This window comes from Miniopterus schreibersii (assembly GCF_964146895.1).
Source record: "Miniopterus schreibersii genome assembly, chromosome: 1".
NCBI classification, from domain to species: domain Eukaryota; kingdom Metazoa; phylum Chordata; class Mammalia; order Chiroptera; family Miniopteridae; genus Miniopterus; species Miniopterus schreibersii.
In genome coordinates, this window is record NC_138101.1 from 160,078,562 (window position 1) to 160,105,296 (window position 26,735).

Here is a 26,735-nt window from a genome sequence, read left to right on the forward strand (position 1 = left end):
GACATTGAAAAATGAAGTTTATAGTTGTATTTATTAGTTGTTTGTGTTAGCAAAATTCTCACAGTTAAATAAATGCTAGCTAATTAAATTTTATAAGACCTCTTTGAGGAGGGAATTGAAAGTTTATTTTTAAGGAACTAGCTTGTATCTCTGAAAAGATATTACAACCAAGTGGATTTTATCTGGAGACTTTGTACTCTGCTTTACGATTGAAAAGCTCTACCAGTGGGCTGTTTTCCATTTTGAGTAGATGTTCTGTCCTGATATTTTTCTTTGTTCTAGCTGGGTTTAAGGCAGTCTCATAGAAATCTGCTTGCCTGTTCACCCTTGACCCACCCAGAAGTCTCTTAATTTTATGGACTGTTCTTGTACTATCTCAGCTCCAGGAAGAACAGACTGGCGTTAAACTATTCTTCCTGCAGGTTTAATTTAACTGATTATGAGATAGTACACTTATTGTTTTAGCTTCTTTAAATCTTTGCCCTTACTCATCATGCTTGGGTTTTCTTTTTTAAAGAATACATTATTGTCCATTCCTTAGTTTTGAAGATTAGTTGCACAACATTGGGATTATACTATCTTGATCAAAGTTGTGAAGATCATGCTGAAACTTTTAGGAAACAAATTTTTGTGATAGAATATTTCCCTGGGGTAATTGATAGATAAAATGTTAGAGAAATGTTCTGATATAATATTTTAAAAAAAGAACTCCTATATAACTTAAAAACTTTGTGGATGACACGTGTTGATTATTAATGTGTGTGTCTATATATCTTTTTAGTGTCATATAGTAAATGTCCTTTGACTTAATTGAGATTAACTCTAGTTTCCACCTGAATTATTCTTAATGTTGGTAGATGTGTTAACATTGGAAAAATTGCTCTGCAACAACTAAGAACTCAAGCTTCACCTTATGTGTATGAAGTAGCTGCCAGTGCTCATGCCATGAGAATTTACTTTTTTTTTTAAAATCTTTTTTTTTTTTTAAATATATCTTTATTGATTTCAGAGAAGGGAGAGGAGAGGGGGAGAGAGAGATAGAAACATCAATGATGAGAGAGTCATTGATCGAGCCCGCAACCCGGGCATGTGCCCTGACCGGGAATCGAACCCTGATCGCCTGGATCCTAGGTCGACCCTCAACTGCTGAGCCATGCTCGGCCGGGCAAGAATTTACTTTTTTAATCCTCACCCAAGGATATATTCTTTTATCGATTTGAGAGAGAGAGACAGACAGACATCAATTGGTTGCCTCCCGTATGTGCCACATTTGGGCATCAAACCCACAACCTTTTTAATGTACGGGACAGTACTCCAACCAACTGGCCACCTGGCCAGGGCCATGCCATGAAAATATAATTCTGAGAGCTTAAATGTATCAGTTTCATTTCAGTTATTTCAAGTGTTTTGTCTATATATAGTAGTCTTTTTAGAGCCTCATGTAAAAGGTATTTTTTTCAGGCTTTTGTGTTTTTCTTCCTTTGAATAATTAATGGAGATTCTTGGGGAAATGTGTGTCAAATTTTAAAATTATGCCTATTGGTCATAAAAAAATTCCAACTCTTTGTTTTTATTAAATAATTGGAACAGTGATTGGAGTTTGCTGGTGCTTATTTTTGGTAATATTGGGTATCTAGCCCTTTAAGCAGAGTATAAGTCTCTGCCCAGTTGTTATATGTATATTTCCCACTTCTTCATAAATAGTCCCATTGATTTTAAAAGAATAGTTTCCCAGCACAACAGTAAATACACGTGTGGTGATTCTCCTCGCCCCCACTTTGTGCTTTAGCACTAACCTTTATTATATAATTACAAAAAAACTAGGAAGAGAATTGTACAATGTAGATATTAAACACATTGTTCTCTGAGTAAAGTCTGATAATAAGAGGTACCTAAACCGCTGAATTATTTTATTTATTTATGGGAGGGAGTGCTTCCTATAAAAATATATACCTAAGAATCTTTTCTTACATTGCATACACTTGCTATTATATTGAAATAATAGTTGTGTGGTGTTTACATTTATGATTTGATTCATTTCTTTTGAAGATCCCATTGCTGTTTAACCTTGGCTTTGCTTACTCAGGTTGTTGGCAAAAGCGTGCAGTTGCATCAGATCTTGCTATATTAACTAAATGAAAATATTGGATGTCAGAATTTTTCTTAAGCAATTCATGGCTTTTGTGTTCATTCTTTACATAATCAGCTTCATAGGGAAAGTTATTTTCAAAACAATGTAAACTGGTAATTTTTCTGTAGTTATTTGTGTCTGGTCTTTCAAAGGCAAAAGTGGCCCATTTTGACTCTGATTTTGTAATCTACTGTGGCTTCAGTAGCTTTAACCCTTCCTCCCAGTACCCTTTCCCCTCATTTGGAGGTAGGGGCACAGGTCCAGTATTTAGCTGAGGACTGGTAGAGTATATAGCATAATAGCTTCATTAGGTGTTTTTCCCCATATTAGGTCTGAACAAATCTGAGTTTGTGACACAACTAATAATAACAAATTTGTTTAGTGCATTACAGTTCTTGAGAATATGTAGTTTCACATACATTGTTTCCATATGTTGTTTTCATTTGATGTTAAATACTGATTTCACAAATCCATTTCAAAATAGAGTAAAATGCTTGAACCAGTAAGGGGAACCAGCCTTGTGAATCAGAATTTGCCTCTGTGTGGGAAGTCAGCAGGACCAGATGCCCTTTCTTTTCTGGCTCTGTAGGTATCTGGATCTGTTAACATATAGATGACAAATTTTGGCCAGCTTTGAAATTATATTCTCTAGTAAAGGACACATACCATTAGCTCTGCAAATTAGCTTTTACAGTATATAGGGAATTGGCCCCAAATGATAAACTGCTGTTGTGATTTTTATGCCATATAGTGAATTTTAGACATGCCCCCCCCCTTTTTTTTTCTTAAGATAATGGTTTGGGCAGTCTCATGAATTGTTATGACTGTTTTATCAGTTTACTTTTCAAAGATTAATTTATGCTTTCAAAAAGTAATACATATAAACAGTAAGTCATAGTATCAAAAGGTTTAAAATAGAACAGCAGTCTCCCTCCATTCCACCCTCAGTCCTGCTGTCCACAGACAACCACTTCAAGCCCTTCTTAGCTTTCTCGCTCATATTTACCTGCATACTTCTAAGTAATACACTGTTATTTCTTAATTTGTCATTTTTAGGCATTATCTCTTGACATCTTGCTATGGTAAATGGGACATTTGTGGTTGCACCACCCTTCCTTCTGCTCCCCTCTCCATTTCTCAGTGTAATTTGATTAGAAGTTCTGATTAATATGGTGATTACTTTTTCTTTTTTGTCCAGCATTTTATTTTTCCTTGAGTAAATAATTGCCTTTCTAAAAAATTGCTTAGTTCACCTTCTATGTGTTTCTCCCAAGTGTACCTATAAGTCTGCCAAATGTCTATGAATATTATTTTCCAAGCACTTAAGCAGATAATCTCTTAGCACTGTTTTTTTCTGGAGACCTCTTTTCTAGATCCCTCTGCTCTGATTTGAACTAATTGTTCTCTGGGTCTACTGGATAGCTCTCATCCTGTGATTCACTTGCCGTTCTCTTGTATTAGATCTGTTTCCTGGATCCCATGTCTTCCTCTTTCTTGGTTTATTAAACTGTTTTGCTGGAGCGCATCATTGAGCTCTCTTCTCATAGGAGGTTACTTTTTGACCCTATGCAAGTCCGATACTTTAATCTACCTTTATACTTAATTGCTTGTCTGACTATGGACTATTAGAAAAGATTTTTCTCTTAGAATTATGAGACCATTGTTCTTTTGTTTTTAGGCTTCCAGTGTTGCTGTTGAGAAACCTGATGCCTTTCTGATTACTGTTTCTTCATATATATCTCCTTTAATTCTTCCTGGAAGCTTTTAGGATAGTCATTTTATCTTTGGTTTTCTGAAGTATCAAAATGACGCGTCTTGGCATGGTCAGTTTCCCATTATTGTGATGGGTACTCAAGGGACCTTCAATCTATACGTCTGATAGCACACTCATTCTTCCATATGTACATCTCCTAATTTGTACTTTTTCTTTCTGGAACTGCTATTAATTGAATGTTGGGTGTCCTGGGTAGAACCCATAATATCCTGCCTTTTGGTTCTAGTTCTAAGATATTTCCTTGATTTTTTCTTCCACCCTTCCATTGAATTTTGATAATCTTATTTTTAATTTTCAAGAGCCTTTTCTCATTTTTCTGACCATTGCTTTTTCATACGTTCTGTTGCTGCTGTTTTGCAGTATTTTTTCTTACTACTACAGAGTTTTTGAGTTTGTTTTAAAGTTTTCCTTGCTCCTTGCATTGTTTCTGTTCCCTCTGGGTTCTTTTTATTTTTAAAATGATTCTGTCAGACTAGAGGTTTCTTCAAGGATCTGTTTTATCTTTGTCTTTTCATACAAGAGGGAGGCACTAAAAAGCTCTGTAAATGGGTAGGGCTTGTCTTCAGTGCACTTCACCTTGAGGTGGGGGAGCAGGCCACCACCTTCATTGGAGGAAGCACTCAAGATGTCTGTATGGAGACTCTTTAAAGTACCATTTAGTTTTTAAGTCTTTCCTCTGGGAACTGATGTTCTGACAAAGGGTGCAGGAAGTTCCATGATATAAGTGCTTCTTACTGCCCTTAGACTGCTGTTTTCAGTCCCATCCCTACCCTTGTTGTCTGCTATGCCCAGTGTCCCTGAGCCCAGAGCCGCCTCTTGTCTGCGTTCTTCTCGGCTGGCATTTAGATTGTAGTTTCTTTTGCACTAAGATTGTTACTGCTCTTCTAACTCCTTTATGACTTCCAAAAACGTGTTGAAATCTTTTGTCTACTTTTGAACATGCCTCACATGTTCTCTTTATCCTTGTGAGTTAACAGCTATTTAATTCCTCTACTGTCATTTTAGTGGGATGTTAGGAAGGAAAGGAGATAAGAGAGAAGTTGGTCTGCCCTGTTTAAGTTGGTGTCTATTTTTAGATGAAATATATCTAATCCAGTTTTTAGGGCAAAATGCTTTGCCCTATCAAAATGGATCTTATTAGTTGTCATTCAGAAAGTTAAATCACTAGGACTGAAATTTTACATTACTCTATTTGAGTAAAAGTTCAAACTCTGATTGACCTTCTCTTATAAATTGAGCAAAATATTATTGCTGATAAGTCAGCAGAGAGAGTAGGTAAGCCAGAGGGTTTGACTCTGCTTGACAAGCCAGGCTGTGGATGTGTGAAAGAAACATAGTTGTAAGGTCATTTGGGCTACTGCAGTTAATGTGTTGTCATATTTTTACTGGACTAGTTCATCATCTGCCAATAAAGGGAAGTTAATGCCAGGTTTATAGGACTCTTTGGCTCTGCATGTTGGTATTTGAACCCTTTCCCTTGTGTTTTAGTAAAAAAAAAAAAAAAAAGTATGTTCTTAATTGGAAGTAAAGAATAAATTTTTTTATCCCAAAAAATCTTTTTATTTTGATATAGTAATTTCACTCTTAAAGAAATATTGCTAAGAATAATACAAAGAACTCCCATGTACTCTTTACCTAGATTCACCAATTGTCAACATTTTGCCTCATGTGTTTTATCACTTACGAATGCACCTTCTGTTTATATACACCCCCCTCCCCAGTAATTTGCAGATAGAATGCTCCCTTATCTATACTTTAGCTTTGTTTTTTTCCTCCAAGAACAAGGACTTTCTTTTCAGTAACACAAGATATTGGTCAAAATCAGGACATTTAATACTGATGCAGTAGTATTAGCTAATGCACGTTCCATACTCAGCTTCTCCACTTGTCCTGTGTTTTTTTATATAGTGCCCTTTATAGCTGTTTCCTTTTTTGTTCCCCCTTCACCTTTCCTGGCTCTAACCCAGGACCATGCATTTCATTTGTTGTCATGACTCTTTAGTCTCCTCTGATTTAGAGCAGTTCCTTAGCCTTTGTCTTTCACATTTTGATATTTTTGAAGAACACAGGCCAGGGACTTTCTAGAATGTCTCTCAATTCGAGTTTTTCTAATGTTTCCTCATGGTTAGGTTCAGGTCATGCACTGTTTTGGTAGAAATACTACAGAAGTAATACTGTGTCCTCAGAGCGTATACAAAGGGGTGTATGATGCTGGTTTGTCTCATTTTTGGTGATGTTAACTTAGATTATTTTTTAACTTAATTTTTAAAATTGAATTAATTTTTTAATTTTATTTTTCAAATTGAATTTATTGGGGTGACATAGGTTAATAAAATTATATAGATTTCAGGTGTACAATTCTGTAATACATCATCTGTATATTATATTGTGTGTTCACCACCCCATGCCAAGCCTCTTCCATCACCATTTATCCCCCCATACCCTCTTCTACCTCCCCTCATCCCCCCTCCCCTTTGGTAATCACCCTGCTATTGTCTGTGTCTGTGAAGTTTTATTTGTTGTTGTTGCTTAATTCCTTCACCTTTTAACTTTGATTACTTTATTAAGGTAATATTTGCAAGTAACTTTCCACTGTAAAGTTACTATTTTTCTCTTTGTTATTAATAAGTAATTAGTGGGAGAGACTTTGAGATTACACACACACACACACACACACACACGGTGGGGCAAAAGTAGGTTTACAGTTTTTCATGTGGAAAATAATACAATAATAAATAATAATACAAGAAAAAACTTTCTCATACTACTATAAACCTACTTTTGCCCCACCCTGTGTGTATGTGTGTGTGTGTGTGTGTGTATATACACTGTCCCTTACCAAATTTTCACCTAAACTTAGCATACACTGATGATTCTTGACTGAATCAGTTATTCTTAGGATGGTTGCAAGATGTTGATCTTCTAACTTATATTTTTTCTAAACATATTAGTTGGTTTTCTATGAGGAAAAGTTTTCTTTTCTCCCCTACAAGATCGCTCAGTGGATAAGAGCTACAAGATACAAATAGACATGTCTATACCTGTGTGTATATAAAACAGTAGTTTAGATTGATGCCTATAATTCCAGTTCCACACCACAGAGAGCCCTGCCCCTTTCCTTATTTGCCGTGCCCTTTCCCAACACTGAGAATCTGGTTCCCATTATCCCCAAACACATGTACTCATTTGCTCGATGCCATAATCAGAGAAAGTAGTTCCAGAGCTTCTAGCCCATACCACTGCAAAGAAAACCCTTACAGCTAGAGTTCATTATTTCTTTACAGGTCGTTTTGTCTGTATACTGGCAATATATGAAGTATTATGTTCAAAAGTTATTTGGGTCAGTTTCCCTCCTTTTAATACACTTATTTGTTTGACACACAGTTAAGCTCACTTGTTTGTGTTTGATTTCCATTTTAGATTTTTTTCACCTCATCCTTGCTGGTTTTAATTTACTTTTTGAGTATATAAAAAAATTAGCATATTTCCAAAAGTTAAAACTATACCTAGAAGTGTTACTACCCAACCCTTCCACTCATTTCCACTCACCCGTTGTAGATAACCAATTATTCTGATTTATCCTTCCTGCGTTTTTCTTTATATAAAAAAAGCAGATATAGGAACCTTTTCTTATTTTCTCTCACTAAAGGTAGCAAACTAAGTATACTCCTTTGGACTTTGCTTTTTTCATTTAACTGTATGTTTTGAATAGCACTCTTGTGTTTGTAGAAATTTTCCTTATTATTTTTAGAAGTTTCATAGTACTCCCATTTGTGGATGTGTCACAGTGAAGTCAGCCATTCTCCTATGCTGGGCATTTAGGTTGTCTCCAATATATTACAGTTACAAATAATGATGCAGCTGATAGCCTTGTAAAAATACATGTTTGTATTTTGGGTGTCCTCAGGAAGATGAAAAGTTTTAACTTTCTAGTTGTACGAGCAGTAGTATGTAAGTGATTTTATAAGACTACTTCAAGCCCTGGCCCCCGTGGCTGAGTTGGTTGAACGTCATCAGTGCACGGAAGGGCCGGTGGTGCAGTTACTCATCCAGGCACATGCCCGGGTTGCATGTTTGATGCTGGTACAGGTGGGTGTGGGAGGCATCCGATGGCTGTTTCTCTCTCGCATCCATGTTTCTCTCTCACCCTCTCCCTCCCTCTCTTAAAATCAATAAAAACTTCCTTTTTTAAAAAAAAGGAATACTTCAAGCCCGGCTGGCGCAGCTCAGTGGCTGAGCATCGACCTAGGATCGAGGAGATCGAGGTTCGATTCCCAGTCAGGGCACATGCCCGGGTTGCGGGCTCGATCCCCAGCAGGGGCGTGCAGGAGGCAGCCAGTCAGTGAGTGACTCTCTCATCATTGATGTTTCTATCTCTCTCTCTCCCTCTTGCCTCCTCTCTGAAATCAAAAATGTATTTAAATAAATAAATAAATAATAAATAGAATACTTCAGGATATTTGCCTGCCTGCTCCTGTCTCCCCATTTACTGTGATCTTAAAACTGTGTTCAAGACTGTTGAAGTGAAACTGAGGAACAAAATAGACCCAGAGACGTAGGAGCATGGAACACTCTAAGGAATCTCAGAGGGAAGGCGGGGGCAGGGCAGTGGGGGGGGAGAGGTTAATCAAAGAACTTATATGCACAGACACAGGCCAATAGTATGGGAAAGGCATGGGAGTGGGGCGGATGTGGGCGGAGGGGATCAATAGGGGGGAAAAGGGGGACATCTGTAATACTTTCAACAATAAACATAAATTTAAAAAAAGAATAGACAACAGAACAAGATATTATTTCAATGAAACAAAGAAATGTTGTGGCCCTAGCTGGTTTGGCTCTGTGGTTAGAGCATCCACCGGCAGACTGAAGGGTCCCGGGTTCGATTCTGGTCAAGGGTGCGTACCTCAGGTTAAGGGCTTGATTCCTGGCCCGGTCAGGGCCCATGTGGGAGGCAACCAGTTGATGTCTCTCTGTCACATCAGTGTCTCTCTCCCCCCACTTCTACTCTCTCTGAAAAGCAATGGGAAAAAATATTCTTGGGTGAGGATTTAAAAAAAAAAAAAATGTTGTGCTTCCATAAAATAAAACCCAACAACCCACAAACAAAACCAAAAAAAACTTTACGTGAAATATTGTAATTGGTTGTAATTATTTTTCTGCCTGGGAAACCTTGAAATCAGAGACCTGGAAGTGCCATGGAAACATTTTTAGTCAGCAGTAGCTAATCATATGCTCTGGACCCAGGTACATTTTGAGCAGCTCCCTGTTGCTTGTGCATATTTATCAGTGCTGTTTTACCACCCTCATACTCAGACCCATCTATTTCTGGCACCTCTCTCTCTTAATTTAATTCATTTTAGGTTCCTTCATGTCATACTGTTGACTGGTTGCCCCCTGGGGTGATAGAATGGCAGTAGAGCAGGCAGTTATACATAGGCTAGAAATAAAGATTTGGGCACCTATTTTCTCTGATAGGTCTCAGAGCATTAGGGAATATTATAAACTGCAGATTCTCAGAGGAATGGCATCTTAGATTCCCAGATAGTGCTGCTGGCCCTCTTGGTTGGTTGATGGCTTCTAGTCTTTTGTTCCAACAAACAAGCATTGGAGTAGGAGGACCTCCTCCTACATTGCTAGATAACCAGGTAAAAGATTGGGGAGCATGGCTTCCCATCAGAGGGGCTGGGAATGGATTACATATGGGCTGAGATAATGATCTCAGCCTAAGGGCAACCAAGCAGATCACTTCTGGCCCTGAGAAGCCTCTTCAGTTTGTGTGCATATGCCATACAGATGCTATCATTTTCTGTGCATGTCCTGACATGGAAAAGGTTGAGAAAGTAGGCTAGAACAGTCTCAAAATTAGCCTCTAAGAGCCAAGGACATTGCCCGTTAAAGAGAAGCAGGAAATAAGGTGGATAAAGAAGTGAGTTATTTAGAAGTTTAAACCTACTGATCCCTAAAAATAAACTGATCACCATATTGTAAATCTAGTATGATTTGAAAGCATTCCTATTTACTTCTTTGCTAAAACAAAAGTTAGAAATTTAAAAATATTATAAATGCCTGGGCCTATAATCCTATTGTATTGGATATTGGAATACCTAAGGAATATTCTGATTGATCAGGTAGGTGAATCACGATTTAGTCTCTGTTCTGAATACTTCTGAGTTCGGTATATTTCAGTATGGTTTGATTCTTAAGTTGCTTCTGTACTTAAATGTATCTAAACCTCCTTGCAGAGCTCCCAAAATATGTTTCTAAAATGCATTTGCTTCCTAAGGTGTGTATTTTACATTGTGTAAAATCATCATAATGATTCTGATATTAAGGTGGTTATGGTAGTTTTGAAATAAGACTATTAAAATTGAGTATTTGATCTAATTCATTTGATATTTTGAATATGCTTTAATTTTAGGTCAGATATAGGAGGAGTTTCTGAGGGATTTTTGCTGACTTTCATGTGACATGTATTTGGAATTTTTCTGTGAAAAGCAATTGTCAGCGGCAGTTTATTTTAATTAGTATAAACTAAGGGAAAAAATTCCGAAACTTAATAGTCTTGATAAATGTGGACTTTTGTTGCCTGCATTGTATGTAATAGCCGCCGCCAAAATTAACCCCTGATAGCCATTTCATTTTTTAAAATATATTTTCAGGGGAAAGGCACTGACAATCACTGGGTGCTTTCTATTTGTTAGGCCTTTGCCGTGCACTTTATATTGTTTGTCTCATGAGATCCTTAGCATAACCATGTGAGTAGAGGTGGTACTTTTCCTATTTTGCAGATGAGGAAGTAGGCTCTGGACAACTCCCTGAGGTAGAATAAAAGAATGGTAAAGCTAGAAGGTAAACTTAAGACTGGTTCCAAAGTCCATGCTTGCTTCATTATATCACATGCCCTCTACCATGTGTTTTGTTTTTTTTTTTAATCCTCGCCTAGGATATGCTTTTTAAATTGATTTTAGAGAGAGAGGAAGGGGAGAGAGAGAGGAGAGAGAGAACATCCATGTGAGAGAGAAACATTGATCGGTTGCCTCCCAAACTCACCCCAACCAGGGATGAACCTGCACCCCAGGTATGTGGCCTGACCCAGAATCAAACCCACCACTTTTTTGGTGCACTGGGTGATGTTCCAACCAACCGAGCCACCCGACCCGGGCATGCCCTCTAACATGTTTGAGTCTGCAGAGTAGCAGTTACATTCCTATGAGAGTAACCCAGTCAGTTTGATACATTTTTGTGCTAAAGAGGGAAGGAGCTCTTTTGGCAGGGTTAGAGGTCAAGGGCAAGTGATCAAGGCTCTGCCTACTTCAATCAAAATGATGTGGAGCAGAGTTCTGGTCACTGTGCCCCTTGCCTACCTCCTCCCCCTGGGACTCTGCAACAGTTGCCTGAGAGCTTGAAGAGAAAAGTGTATTTCCTCAGAAATCTTTGGATTCTGGTTAGAATGTGAGCTCTTGATCCCAACTTCAAAGGCCTGGGATCAGACATCACTGAGTGTAATGGGGATCAAGTCAGGCTGGCTGAGGAATATGTCAGAACCCTTAGGGTAAAAATAGAATTGGAAACAGAGATGGAGTAGGATGTTCTCAACTTTTTATTCAGAGTCAGTTTTTCAAATCCACCCTTCAATAAAATCTGAGGTTTCCCAGAATGCTCCTTGGAACATAATTCAGAGATGCCAAAGGATAAGGCTTTGTAGCTTTTAATGAAAAGAAAAGGAATTCCTGCAGGTGCCAATGACACCTCCTTAAGGATTTTATCCAGAATTTGGGGTTACTATAGGAATAGTGTTTTTGAGATTTTGACGGTGGTTTTTACGATATAGGGCAACATTAGGAGTGATGTTTGTGCTCAAGAAAGAATTAGGTTGCCTCACAGTAGTGACAGCACATCTGTATTAGAGTTATTAAAATATCGATGGGCCACAAAAAGAGCCAGTCCAAAGGAGGATGACAGCTTAGTTGACAATAGACTGCTGTGTCTTTGCTCTTACTACCTCTCTTGCAGAGGGGATAGTCTAGTCTTTAAAGAGTAGTGATTCTATGGGGTAGACCCTCTTGAAGGTTCCCATCCTCACTTCTAAACAACAGTGCCAATCGTTGCAGTGAGTTGTTTTATAGGGTGAGTGATTAATGCTGTATCACCAATAGCCCTCCTTCTACACGTGGTGTTCTTGTTATCTATTGCTGCATAACAAACATATCCTACATCTTAGTGGCTTAAAACAACCATTTTATTTTGCTTATGATTTTCTGGGTCAGGAATTCAGAAAGAATTTGGCTGGCGTTGCGTCAGCTGGAGCACTTGGAGCTGGAGCATCCTCTCCCAGTACGGCTTCTTAACTCACACGTCTGCAGCCTCCATGCTCCCTGGTCTCTCCGTCTCTGTCTTTCTCCCTTTCCCGGTCTTTCCCACCCTCACAAATGATGTCATTCTCCAAGGTCTTTCCATGAGGGTTGCGCTTCTCACAGTGTGTTGGTCTCAGGGTGATCAGGCTCCTTACTTGGCTGGCTTCTCTAAGAGCTAGCATTCCAAGCAATAGCTAGAGGAAACTGTCTTTCTTAAGGCCTAGACCTGCAAATTGACGCAGAGTCACTTCTGCCATTCAGTTGGCCAGGGCAGTTACAGAGCCTGCCCAGATACAAGGGATGCGGGCATAGACCTGCCTCTCAGTGAGAAGAGTGTCAGAGAATTTGTGATCGCCTTTAATCTGTCAGAGAGCTATTAAACAGAAAGAGAATGGTTATGGGAAATAGTGAACTGTGACTTTACCAGAAAGCAATTTACTTACCTAATGATTTAGGAGAAACTGATTGCTAGCCTTGAATAGGAATGGGACTGAGGCAAGAGGAGCTGCAGAAGGAGCAAGGTGGAAAAGATTGTCATTGGGCAAAGTGGAAAGGCAACCAAGATAAATAAGCTTTGTTCCATAATTGCCTTCCTTGCCTTGGCTATGAAATCTCGCTTCCGTGATCTTGGCCTTGAGTCCAAACCTCTACTTCTGAACACTTTGAATTTGATGCTCATGCTTCGTCTCCTCCTACATTATTTAGACCTCTGCTTAGTCTCCCAAGCTCTGCGCTGGCTCATCCTTTGGCCCTGGGCACTTTCTGTTGCTTTTTAAGAGAAATCCGTTTCCCTGTTCCCTGGGAACCCAGTGCCCACTCCCAGCCTTGAGGGGAGAGGGAAGGGCTGCAGACTGTGATTTTGGCTGCACTCTGGCAGCTTTGGCACCTTTGGCAGCTGCCTAGTATGGCTGGATTTCTTCTTCTCTGGGCTGCATTGTGGGCCATTTCCTGCTCGCTCTCTTTGTTGTAGTCCTCGCCTGAGGATATGTTTTTATTGATTTTAGAGAGAGGGAGGGAGAGAGGGAGCGAAACATCAATCAGTTGCCTCGTGCACATGCCCCGACTGGGGACCAAACTTGCAACCAGGGTAATACCCTACCCTCCAGTTTCAAGAAGAATAACACTTTTACTGTTGATACTTTGATGGTGTGTGTATGTGTGTGTGTGTGTGTTTTGAATAACAGCTGCAAAATTTTTATTTTCATTGGTCAAATTTTTACAAACCCACAGGGTTGTAGTCTTGGATTTTGGTTTTAACTTACCACTCACGCTTAATTTAGAATAAGCTCCTTTCATTAGGACAACTTTAATACCAGTAACTTTCAATTTAAGGCATTTAAAATTTATTTTTATTATAAAAGAAGTAATGCTTTCTGAAAAAATTTGAACAGTATAGTTGAAAGTAGATCCATGTGCTTCTAATCCTCCATCCCATTCCTTTTGCTTAACTGTTCATAGTTAACTATATACCCTTCCCGACTTCTAAAAATTTATATAAAGGTATGTAATATATACACAGAAACACACGAGAATGGAATCTTTTTATAACTAAAATGACAGCCTTCTGGACTTACTGCTTTGCAGCAGTCCATGACCTCAAACACTGTATGAGTTTGAGTTCCAGTTCTGTCACTAACCTAGCAAGTTACATAACTCTCTTTGACTCATAAACACACCAAATAATAGTATGCACCTCACTGCATTGTAGAGTATTAAATGAAATAATAACCATAAAGTGGTTGCAATAGTACTTAGTACATTGTAGATAAACATTAACTAGATAAAAATGAATTTACTTAATAAAAAACGAATATTATGGATGTTTTCTTTTTTTTTTTAAATATATCTTTATTGATTTCAGAGAGAGGAAAGGAGAGGGGGAGAGAGAGATAGAAACATCAATGATGAGAGAGTCATTGATCAGCTGCTTCCTGCATGCCCGACTGGGGATCAAGCCCACAACCCAGGCAAGTGCCCTGACCGGGAATCGAACCCCAATTGCCTGGATCCTAGGTCGAGGCTCAGCCGCTGAGCCACGCCCCGCTGGGCTATGGATGTTTTCTTATGGGTTGCTGGTATCTGTAGAGTGTTGAACTTTAACAATTCTGCATGTGTTGGGGGGGATGCTCTGAGTTTTACTGGTATAGCAGCATGTTTGCCTATGATGATCCTGAACAGTGATTCCACACACTTCCCACCCCCGCTTTTGCAGAGAGTTGCTGTTACTGATGGGCAATGTGGTGGGAACGTGTTTGCCTCTCAGGGGTTGTGGCACGGGGGGAAAAAAGCTGAAAACCATTGGTTTAGAAAATTATACTACATTAGCAATTAATCTTTTTGTTAAGCCTTTTAAGAAAATTAGGTGGAAAGTGGAGTTGGAAGAATTTTATCTATAGAGGAAAATGACATGATTGTTTCATCTATTTTTGCCTTATGTTCTTTGAATAATTTTATGATTAGAAGGGACATGTTCATCACCTAGTCTTCATTTTACAATGAAGAAATAGACCCAGAAGAGTAGTGATGTTCTCAGTTCTATAGCAAGGAATGGAAGAGCCAGGACTAGAATCCTGGTTATCGGATCCTCACCTTTTGCGTTGGTAAGAAGATAAAGGGCATCTCTCCCAGTTGCAGCAACTATTCAATTAATGGATGCACTATAAATGGTTTGCCTGTTAGTGCTGTGTGCTTGAACTGCTTTCTGTGTAGAGACAGTGACTAAGTTGTTTCATGAGCATTAATGCATGATGTTTTATAAAAAATTTAAGAATTCCAGGAAAATTGTTGATAGGCCTTGAATATCAAACATGCTCTATATTATTAGGTTCTGTGTAGTGAATACTAATGATTTTGAAGATTGGTGGTTATGTGGAAAGAACGTTGTATTCGGTGTGGATGACATTATGAACTCCTTGTTTCCTGATGAATACAGCCTGAAAACATTCCTGTGTAAATAGGTTCCTTTAAGTGCAGAACTCCCTAGTTTTCTGCCCTTTCTCTCTTGATAAAGGAGCAGACTGTGATCCCCTTTCCTACGACTAGTAGGGAGGAAAACCACTTTGGTCTGTAGATCACTTGGATGCCTCCCCTTCCCCTCTGTGCCCCATCAGTTCTTACCTCCTGGTTGCCAAGACGGTTAAAGTTTTGAGGGACTTTAGGAAGAAGACCTGAGTGTGAGCAGGTTTTAGAGGCCTGTGCTCCCCCACCCCTCTCTCCCGCCCAGCTAGTGTTTAGTAGCTTCTACTTTCTGGAGAATGGCCGTAGCCCAGGAGAGAATCAGGGTTCTCCACTTATCCAGAGGGGCCCTGCTGCCAACTTGTAGAGCTTGTGGCTGACGTGAGAACTGGGCCAGAGGAAGGGTGTGCAGCAACAGCTGATAGAGACGGTGGAGGGAGCCTAGGTAGTGCCAACCTTCAGGTTGAGATGCCTAGGGACTGAGAAAAGAGACACTAGACTTGGGGTTGGAAGAATGGAAGCAAACAGGAGAGATTGCTGGAGGAGAAAGTAACTTTAAAGAAATTTTATAATCTGAGTGAAAGAAGACGAGACTCTGTTTATGACATCCAGTGACCCTGCTGTGGCCAAGTGTAATTGTGAGAAATACACTGCAGGGCTTCCTTGCCTTGACATGACCTTGAAGTATAATTAGGTGTAATAAAAAGAGCCCTTATAGTTCTCAGACTTACCTTTTTGAACTTCTACAACTTTCCATCCATATTACTCTATTTCTCTCAAGTACCAGCATTTAAGATTTAAAAATAAAAAACTTCAGTTTAATATTTTTATTTTATACTGAATAGATAGTATATTTATAGCTTAAAATATTTTAGTGACTATGATTTTATTCTGTTATATATTTATAAAAATTTCAATGGTTCATTTAGAATTTTACAGGAGAGCCTGGATACCTCTAATACTGTTACCATGGGAAATAGGTTGATTGTACAGATACACTTTTGAACTCACCTGTCTATAAATTGAGACTGCCTTTTTATTTATTTATTAAATATATTTTTATTGATTTCAGAGAGAGGAAGGGAGAGGGAGAGAGAAAAACATCAATGATGAGAGTCACTGATTGGCTGCCTCCTGCTGGGGATCGAGCCCACAACCTGGGTGTGTGCCCTGACAGGTAATGGTACCTCGATCTCCCGGATCATAGGTCAAAGCTCAACTGCTGAGCCATGCCGGCTGGGAGAGATTGCCTTTTTATAATATTTCCCTTTAAGGTGATTAAAATAAATGACTTTGAGATTATTTGTATCTTTTATTCATGCTATTGACCTGTTCTATTCATAATAATTGGGAATTAATTTAACTTAAAGCCAATATTTTTCATTCTATTTTATAACTGTCTTGGGTACGTTAAGGGTTCCTAATTTGGATAAGGTGTGTATAGACAGAGTGAATATTCTCCAGAGCGATGCAGTAAATGACATTAGAATGCCCTGTCATACCCTATTCTTTATAACTTCTAGCCTTCAAATGTTTTGCCAGTGTGAAAATATTAAGCTCTCAGAGAGTACTGTTGTTTAAATAGCCAAGACCAGCTCTCTTATTAAGTCTTAAGTCTTCATTCTCTTACTGTAAATATTTATGATGGAAGAAATCTAGTATCTTGATTCAGAATATGATGTCTTTTTTGAAATTCATTAAAAGGTACAGTTACTTGTTTCCAATGTTTTTGAAAGTCAATATTCCTTTTTTTAATCTTGATTTATGAAAAATACTCCCTTTTAATGTCTTTCTTTTCTCTTAAGACATTAATGTCTTAAGTACCTATTTATTTATCTCTATTTATTTTATTGAGGTGCGATTCATAAAACATAAAATTAACCATTTAAAAGTGAACAATCCAATGACGCTTAGTAAATCTACAACCACCACCTTTGTCTAGTTTCAAGACATTTTCACCATCCCAAAATAAACCACATGACTGTTAGACAGTTGCTCACCATCCCTTCCTCCCCTCAGCCTTAGGGTACCTTTCTTAAAACTTGAAATTGAGAAATTAAAAGATTAATAAAGCTTTCTGAGATAATTTAGGTATCATAAAACTAGATTTAGAATACATTGTTGTAAATTCAATAACATGAAGAAAAGCATTCAGTATACTGATAGTGGAACAATTAGATTATAAAATTTTATGTATTGTGTGTATGTTTGCAACTATTAGGGGAAAAGGAACACTCGGTAGGCAACACATCAAAATAATAATGATTTTGCTCTAGATTTTCTTTCCCTTCATTTAAAATAAGAAAAAAATCTCATAATAAAAAATACTTTAGATAGTTAAAATCTTGGGTATGAACTTACTATTATAACAGTTATTTGAGGATAATATTAAATTTCAACATTTTTTTCCAGATTGAGTTACGTTTCTTTTTTTTTAAGAAGACGTGTTTTTTTTTTGTGTGTGTGTGTTTTTAAAGTATATCTTTATTGGTTTCAGAGAGAGGAAGGGAGAGGGAGAGAGAGATAGAAACATCAATTATGAGAAAGAGTCACTAATCGGCTGCCTCCTGCACGCCCCCGACTGGGGATTGAGCCTGCAACCTGGGCATGTGCTCCTCCGACTGGGAATCAAACCACGATCTCCTGGATCCTAGGTCCAATGCTCAACGCCCAGCCGGGCTACAGTGTTTCTTGTTATTTACTAAGAGAAAAAAAGATTTGCTGTAGGAACAAAACTATAATATTTATAGTTTTTCAGTTCTCCAGATTATATCTCAAACCATGAATACCTGTTTCATGTAAGCTGTTTTCTAATTTATTTTTCTTTTAAAAACTATACTTTTTAGGATTTTCTTTTCATACTATAAAAACATCATCTTCTTGTTGATATAAGTCAAATACCACAGGGGTGTACAAATGATAAGCCAACAGTCTCCCTTCGCAAATAGTCTTCTCATGTACTGCCTGAAATAACTGTCAGCAGTTTGGGAGGTATTCTTCTTAGCCTTTCTGTCACGCAGCTTACAAAAACATACAACAAAATTGTACCCAACTGACTCAAGAACTCAAATGCCTTTAGGATGGCCCTGGCAATTAATGTTAACAGTGTGAATGCACTAAAGAAAGGTGGCGAACTGCAAGGTGATTTTACACTCAAAGCTTTCATATTCAGAAATAGTTAGGGCCCTGGCCAGTGTGGCTCAGTTAGTTGAGCATCCTCCCATGCACTAGGAGGTTGCTGGTTTGACTCCTGGTCAGGGCTCATACCCATGTTGCTGCTGGATCTCTGGTGGGGAGCATGCAAGAGGCAGCCAATCCATGCTGTGCTCTCACATGGATGTTTCCCGTTTCCCCTCCCCCTCCCCTCTCTCCTCTCCCCTCTCCCCTCTCCCTCTTCCCTCTCCCTCTTCTTCTCTCTAAAAATCAATAAAAAGCTAAAAAGCTAAAAATAGAGCCCTGTTGGTCAGCATATCACTGTGCTCTTTTATTCTTTCTTGCCCATTCCACCCCTCCCAGACAAATATAGAATGACCATATGTCATAGATTTATTTAACTCATTATTAAGGAAATAGCAGGATAGTAAAACTGATTCCAAGAGCATTTGAGGAATTAACTGTATTTGTAGACACTGAAGAAAGAACATTGAAATAAATTGCTAAACTAGATACAAAATATTGTTTAATGTCCTACAGGGTAGTAAAACCTTTGGATTCTGCTGAACAGAAATTATCTCTACTGAACCTGGCTGGGTATGGCTCAGCGGTTGAACATCGACCTATGATCCAGGAGATCGGGGTTCGATTCCCCGTCAGGGCACATGCCCAGGTTGCAGGCTCCATCCCCAGCAGGGGTCCTGCAGGAGGCAGTCCATCAGTGACTCTCATCATTGATGTTTCTATCTCTCTCTCCCTCTCCCTTCCTCTCTCTGAAATCATTAAAGATATATTTTTAAAAAAAGAAAAGAAAGAAATTATCTCTACCGAATAAAAATCTACAATTCTGCCCGGCCGGGCGTGGCTCGGCGGTTGAGCATCTACCTAGGATCCAGGCGATCAGGGTTCGATTCCTGGTCAGGGCACATGCCCGGGTTGTGGGCTGCAGCTGATCAATGACTCTTTCATCATTGATGTTTCTATCTCTCCCTTTCCCTCTCCCTTCCTCTCTCTGAAATCAATAAAGATACATTTAAAAAAAAAAATCTACAGTTCTATGAATTTACCGTCATAGAATTTGGTTCCTAACCAATAGTAAACAGCAGGTCAAACAGTGATACTATAATGAAATATCTTTAGGAGGACCTATTAAAATGTTTCATTACACATTCAAAGGGTTTATAGTTCTCAGTTCTCCAGATTCCCAGTTTTGGTTACTGTTCTTAACAGTGACAAAGACCTGATGTAAGGTATGATAAGGCAAGAGCAGTAAGGTAGGGGACCAGATTTTGGAGGAGCGTGGTATTTTATTTTATTTTTTATTTATTTATTTTTTAAAATATATCTTTATTGATTTCAGAGAGAGGAAAGGAGAGGGAGAGAGAGAGACAGAAACATCAATGATGAGGGAGTCATTGATCAAGCCCACAACCCGGGCATGTGCCCTGACTGGGAATCGAACCCTGATCACCTGGATCCCAGGTTGACGCTCAACCGCTGAGCCACGCCTGGCTGGGCGAGCTTGGTATTTTAAAATAAGAAATTTAAACTTGTTTTCAACAAATGTTTATTGAGTGTGTGTGTGTGTGTGTGTGTGTATATATATATATATATATTTTTTTTATAAATATGTTTTTATTTATTTCAGAGAGAGGAAGGGAGAGGGAGAGAGAGAGAAACATCAATGATGAGAGAGAATCATTGATCGGCTGCCTCCTGCACGTCCCCTGCCAGGGATCTAGCCCAAAACCCAGGCATGTGCCCTGAGTGGGAATCGAACCGTGACCACCTGGTCCATAGCTCGACACTCAACCACTGAGCCAACACTGACCTGGCTGAACACATATTATGTGCCAGACAGTGGATTTACTAGGACCCTGAGTATGTGGTTCTGCTGTGCTGTCCTTCCAATGGCCCGAGGAGGCTAACTAGTGGTTCTCAAGAGGTTGTACTATTAGGGAGTCATTTCTCAAAATACACATTCTTTCTGCCTCAGTAGAACATATGTGTTTTGAAAAAGCTTCCCAGGTGATTTTTATATCCCTTCCCCTTTGAAAATCATTGTTATGTTTATTGGGTTTTTTGAAAAGAAAAAAAAAAACAGAATAAAACATAGAGCAAAATTGTAATATTTAAAAAGTATTCATATCCGTGTTTGCCTGCTCCACCCCATAATACCTAAGCCAAAATAATTAATGTGCTAATTACACTCTCAGCAAGAATTATATGCAGCTGTCATATTTAGAATTATATTTTATGCAACTAAGATACTGATTTGGGAAGAACTGGGCTTAGTGTTCCTAATTGTATCTTTAGTTTATACCTCTCACTAAATAAAACTGAGAGTTGTTTTTTTAGAATAGTATATGACCCACATGGCAAAGACGTGATTAAATACTAGACTTAAAAATGCTTTTAAGGAGAAAGCAGACTGTCAACTTGTCTGAGACTGGTAAAATGAGTAAGTAATAAAGGAAAAAAGTGAATATGTATTTAACTTGTAATTAAACTGAGTTGAGTTGAGTTAACAATTAAAATGAGTAGCTGTTGTGTATATGTACTTAAAATCTTCTCAGTAGAATTTCAATTAGGAGGCCATTCTGTGTCAGCGCATTTACAGGGCAGCGCTCTGTGAGGTTCAGTACACCTATACTGCCCTAGAATTCATAACTGAATCATAGGATATGCTATTACGGATTAGGGGAGAAATTGGGAATTAACCTGATACAATTGGTATATTGTGTATTTTTCTTTTTATTAGTGTGCCGATCCAACAAAAGCCCCTGGGTCTGTTTGACTTGTTCAAGTGTCCACTGTGGAAGGTACGTGACAGCCTTATTATTTCACTTCCCTACTTGCATTTTCCAGTTTGCCTTTAAGCTTTATGTTAAAGGGTTATTGATTTGGGTTTACTTAGCACCATTGCTTAATCATAGTGTGTAAATTCTTTGTAGAGCTTACCTGTCCTCATAGAATCTGTTTTTTCAGTGGTACAACTAAGGAAAATGTAGGGGAAAAAACCCTTTATATTGATACTCAGAAAAATTCATTTGATGATCAATATAATCTAAACCTAGTACATTTGATTGAAAAGATGAAATATGGGAACTTTGAAATGTTTAAGTAAAAGTTTACCTTATGGTTGTTTTTTAAAGCTTTTATTAGGGTAAATTTAAGCATACACAAAAGTAGAGAGAATAGTGTAATTGAACCCTATATTTTCATCACCCAGCTTCAACAATCATCAGCACATGGCCAATCTGATTTCACCTGTTACCTACCCCATCTCCACCTTTACTGGCTTTTGATTCAAATCCCAAGTATTACATCATTCTTCTGAAGACAAAAAAGTCCCACAACACTAAAATATTTACAGCTAAGGGAATTCATTCCCTTGAAAATGTTCTCACTGTGGAATTCATAGTTAATTGCTAAGATGTATCAAATGTTTCATTGTTCCATTAAGACAGTTTTGCTTTCCAGGGACTTAACTCCTCACCCCTACCCCATCCCAGTTCAAGCCTGAGCATTTCCTCCCAGCTCTTGGCTTCAAAATGATGTTACTTAAGTACTTTAGTAACTCTTTTCTTTGGACACAAACTCAAATATCAGCCTTTGTGTTCTTTTAGCCTGACAGTGGTAGTAGCACATTTATATCTATTGCTCTTTTAGCTTAGAAAATCCACTTTGAATTTGCTTCTGAGTTAAAAGCTTAGCAGCAGGGCATGGGAAATCATACTAAGTCACACAGGCTGAAATCTATATCATATTTATTAAGACTGTTTCCCCATTGTTATTTTTAAACCCTCATTGCATGAAGAGAGCATCTTTGTTCAGTTAATTTTGAATTTTTCACGTTTTGAGCTCTGGAATTGAGTACTTTTTTCCATGTACACTTAAGAGTACCTTTGGAAAATGTTAACTGCTTATCTTTCTTAATTTTGGCTGTTGTGGTTTTGAAATCTCTAGGATTTGGGGAACCTGAAAATACTATGTACAGATAACATTTTTTTAAAAAAGAAGAAAAGTAGAAGCACTTAAATTCTGCACTTGAAGAGACAGATTCCTCTCCTAGATTTTGAGAGGTGAGAATTATAATGCAATAAAATTTATATAATTCTGTTCTCCAGTTGTCTCATAGTGCTCTACAACTGAAATCTTGAAGGTCATATGCCAACAAAAAGACCTGACAAACTCAAAAATTGGAGAGATTAGTGTTCTTAATAGCAAGCAACAAATTCTCTAAGCGGGATTTGGAAAAATAAATGGAAAATTTTCTACATTATGCAGATAGTCTGTTTCCAGCTGTAAGCAACCTTAAATTTAGAAATTTGACATAGTTTCAGAAAAATATGATTAAGTAGATTAAACATAATGAGAGTAGCCTGCATTTGGATCTTCATTTTATAGAGCTGATTGGTTAATTTCCTTTCATTATGGATTCTGACTTTACAGTAATTTTAGACCACTTGTCTGTAGGGAAGTCTTGAATTGAATATTGTTTCAACTAGGAAGCATAGTTTATCAGTAGTATATTTGAGTTATATATTTTATTGGTCTTCATAATACCATCTCAGTTTAGTGATTTTAAAGACTTTTGTGATTGTTGTTAGACACGTGATATATATTGACACTTTTCCTTTCTAGACCAAATTGTCTAGTTAAAATCTAAAACTAGATGAGGGAAATATTTATTTTTATGTTAGCCATTTTTTAAACAAAACTGTTCACTTCTGACTGATGTATTTGTGTATTAGCCAAAACATTGCTAATCTTAATATTGACAGTAATCCACTTCTTACTTTATCACTGACATTTCCAATAACTGTTTAAACATCTATTATATTTGGAGACTACAGTGTGGTGGCTAAGTGAACCATGTGTACTATGTACAAATAATCAGTTTTCAGAGACTTGAAAATAGTAATGCCTTTATTGTTGTTCATGATTGCCTTTTCTTTGATTTCAAAGGCACTCCTCATTATAAATATTACTCCTGCTTTTCATGGCACAGAAAAAATAAATATAAGCATCGGAAATTGAGCTGATTAGCTATTAAACTTATATTATATATTGGAGTTTACCTTTTAAATTAAATATTGGGTGTTTCTTGACCTGTGCAATGTGTCATCTCAAAGTATGTGCTTAATATTACCACTTTTTAAGTAAATTATGCTGTTTGGATTCTGAATAAATAGTAGTTAAGCATGTAAAGGAAAAGATGAATAAAAATTAAAAATATTCATTTATTCATGCATGTATTCTGAGCCATGGGTTATTTAATTTAATTACCTGACAGTGTATGAGATATGAGTCCTGTTCTCTCCATTTTACAGATGAGAAACGTAAGTACAGAGAGGTTAAGTGACTCACCCAAGCTCACATGGCCAGCATGTGACAAAGCCTACTTTTGAACCCAGGCAGCCTAGTTTTTGAGTTTATATTCTTAACCATAATTTTATTTAAAAACTCATTTTAGTCCACTTTTGTGGACAGAGGACCCATGTACACACAAATGTTGGTTATGTTTACTTCAGTGGAAAAATGGGAAACTGTGATCGAATTCTGAGTTGAGGTTAGTAGTGCCTCTATCGCTTCCAGCTTTGTTGGGGGGAAAGGCTGGTCTTCAAGTTGGTCTTCCCTACTTACCGCAAGGTAAGTGTTGCCCCTGGTACAGTTAAGGTGCCTCATGACAAAAATGTCATCTTTACTCTCTGAGAATATTTATTTTGGCACCATTTAACCAACATTTGTTTTGACTGTTCAGAGGTTTCAGTTAGGCTTTGCCTTCTACAAATTGGCTGCTTTTTAGGAACTGGGAGGTTTTGTTTTGTAAGGGTCTTCACAGTTGTGGTCAGTTACAGCATTGCACAGTATTAAGGCGAAAGTGTAGATGAATTTGGGTGCACACCATGTGCATATGAATACTTATTTCAAATGTTTTATTCTGCTTTCTGTAATACAATGATTTACTAAATCTGAGTTGGAAAGTGTTAGAAAATTTTTATGACTATAGTCAACCTTTGATTACCTTGTCCACGTAGAGAAATAACAGTTTATATAAGCTTAAGATGATTTGTGTTTTGTTTGGATTGTTTCTAAACAAATGTGTTTCCATATGAATGGAGCTGATTATTTAAGGCATTCAAATAAAAGATCTGAAGCCATATTGATGAGAAAGAGATGGAAGATTATCCTGTTTCCATATCTGACTCTCTTTTATATTAAGCAGCAACCCACGCAGAACCTGTGACCCTGTGGGAAGTGGTTGAGTGGTTTAGTTTACAAAGCTTGTCTTTGATAATAACCTGAGTTAGGGGTTAGCAGTCTGAGAAAAGCTTAAAAAAAAAAAAGACTACAGCAAAAGCATTAATCAAAGAATTAAGTGATAATATCAATGGTATTGAAACTGATTTGCATAGATAATTGCTTTTCTTGTCTGGCCCCTAGTCTTGTGTCTGCTGTAATTAAAAGTTGACTGTCATACTTGATTGTAGAAAAAGGAGCATATTTTAAGTACTCAATTTAATAATCACTAAATGATTGAATATTCTTATAAGGAGGGATTCTTTCTTATTTTGACTTGTTTACCATCTAATTTTATCATTTCCTACTACTGTAATTTCCAAAGCAATATTTAGATTAAAATAAAATCTCATTTGGTTTTTGTAAGGTATGTGAATGGCCATGCAAAAAAGCATTATGAAGATGCACAAGTACCCTTAACCAACCATAAGAAATCAGAAAAACAAGATAAAGCTCAGCACACAGTGTGTATGGATTGTAGTAGCTACAGTACATACTGGTAAGTATTAATATTTTCCTGGAAATGATATTCCTTACTGTGAGCGTGTAAGTGTATTTCATTTCCTTGCTGCCCTCCCCCCAGCCTCTAAGCCAGTTGCCGCCACCGCCACCTCCTTTTAGTTCCATTAGGATTCCTGCCGGGCCCTCAGCGAGGCCTGTCCTATTCATTAGCTTTTACTCTGCATTGTTCCTTTCAGCTTCTCGGCCTCCTCTTCTGTCCCAGGCCTGTTCCTTCTCCATCCCAGGAAGCTTCAGGAAAATGAAAAGTATTTCTTTGTTGTTGTTCCTTATAATTCCTTTTTTGTTGTTTTGTTTTTAATAAAAAAATATGATAACCCATGTTAAAAAAACAACCACCATGTTTCTACTGTGCAAGTTAACATTTTGTTACATAGCCTTAAAAATGTAACTTCTTTGTATAAAAAACCTACTGGGACAGCCCCCCTCTCCCAGCACAGTTCCCTTCTCCCACTCCTCTGTGGATGAATGTCAGAAATGTCCTGTATAGCTGTTCTTTAAAGTACCACCTCCTCTAGGAGGAGATTGGAGGCCTGTTCTCTCTTTGTAATATAATAGACATGTTTCATGTAAATGACAATAAAGTTAAGTATCTCTTTTTAGGACTACTTAGATCTAGGTTAATTAGGTTACAGTGATGTTTTACAATCCATATCCACTTGGTGTGCTCAGAAAGTCAGTGTATTTTGCAATTTTAACTTCAATGTGAAGCAAATTTCTTTCCTTGACTAGTAAATTATGATGAATAATTCTTTACTTGTATTAAACAATACAGTAAATTCAAAAGGTTTTTAACATTGAAGAGGGAAAAGGCCATTTAAAGGATTTCTTTGGAGGTTTTTGTGTGTGTGTGTTTTTGCTGTACGGTCCTTGGCTGTCTCACGAAGGCAGTCCTAGGCAGGGAAGGGGATTTAAACTCCAAATATCACATTTGATTCACCTTTTCTACTGAAGTGTGCTAATCCTTTCTACACCATCTTTAGTTGATAGCAGTATTACAGAAAGGTGTCCATCAAAAGGAAGCTAAAAAGGTCAGTTGGCTTCCTAAGTCTTTTAAATTTTGACAGGTTTAACATTGGTAAACTCTCGCTATTGAATAAAACACCTTAAGGTTTACTCATTCAGATCACTAATATATCAGTGAACTGTTGTGTGGAAGATGTCCAGACCTGGAAGAGAGAGAGGCTAGAGGTAGGTGAAGGTTTCAGTAAAGATGAAAACCTTCCCAGGATTTTCACACAAAGGCTAGTGCTCAGTTTATTGTTATTTGGTCTTAGAAAGCACTCCTTTCTACGAAAGTTAAGTATTAGCCAAGCTGTTAAAGTGTTTTCTGTAGTTTTCCCCCTTTCCTTCAGGAAACTTACATACTGGAATGATGTAGCTACCTGACAGAACCATCTGTTTCTGTAAGGTTGTAAGACAGAAAGTAACATCATTCTTGAGGTATCTGTCTCACAGTCATTGTTGTAGGTCGTGCCAACCTACATGTACCAGATGGTAAAGCATTCATTCGTCTTGATTCTTAATTAACAGTGTGCATGAC

The 26,735-nt window shown here is 37.8% G+C and overlaps 1 protein-coding gene across 1 annotated transcript in view; it reads left to right on the forward strand.

Moving 5' to 3' along the window:
• The window catches only part of USP3 (ubiquitin specific peptidase 3), an 85,853-nt gene that overhangs the window by 7,390 nt on the left and 51,728 nt on the right, over window positions 1–26,735 (forward strand). Inside the window, exons 2-3 of the mRNA XM_081157085.1 lie at window positions 21,129–21,189; window positions 25,041–25,172. Coding sequence (XP_081013211.1) covers window positions 21,129–21,189; window positions 25,041–25,172 — 193 coding nt within the window. The remainder of the gene's footprint in view (window positions 1–21,128; window positions 21,190–25,040; window positions 25,173–26,735) is intronic.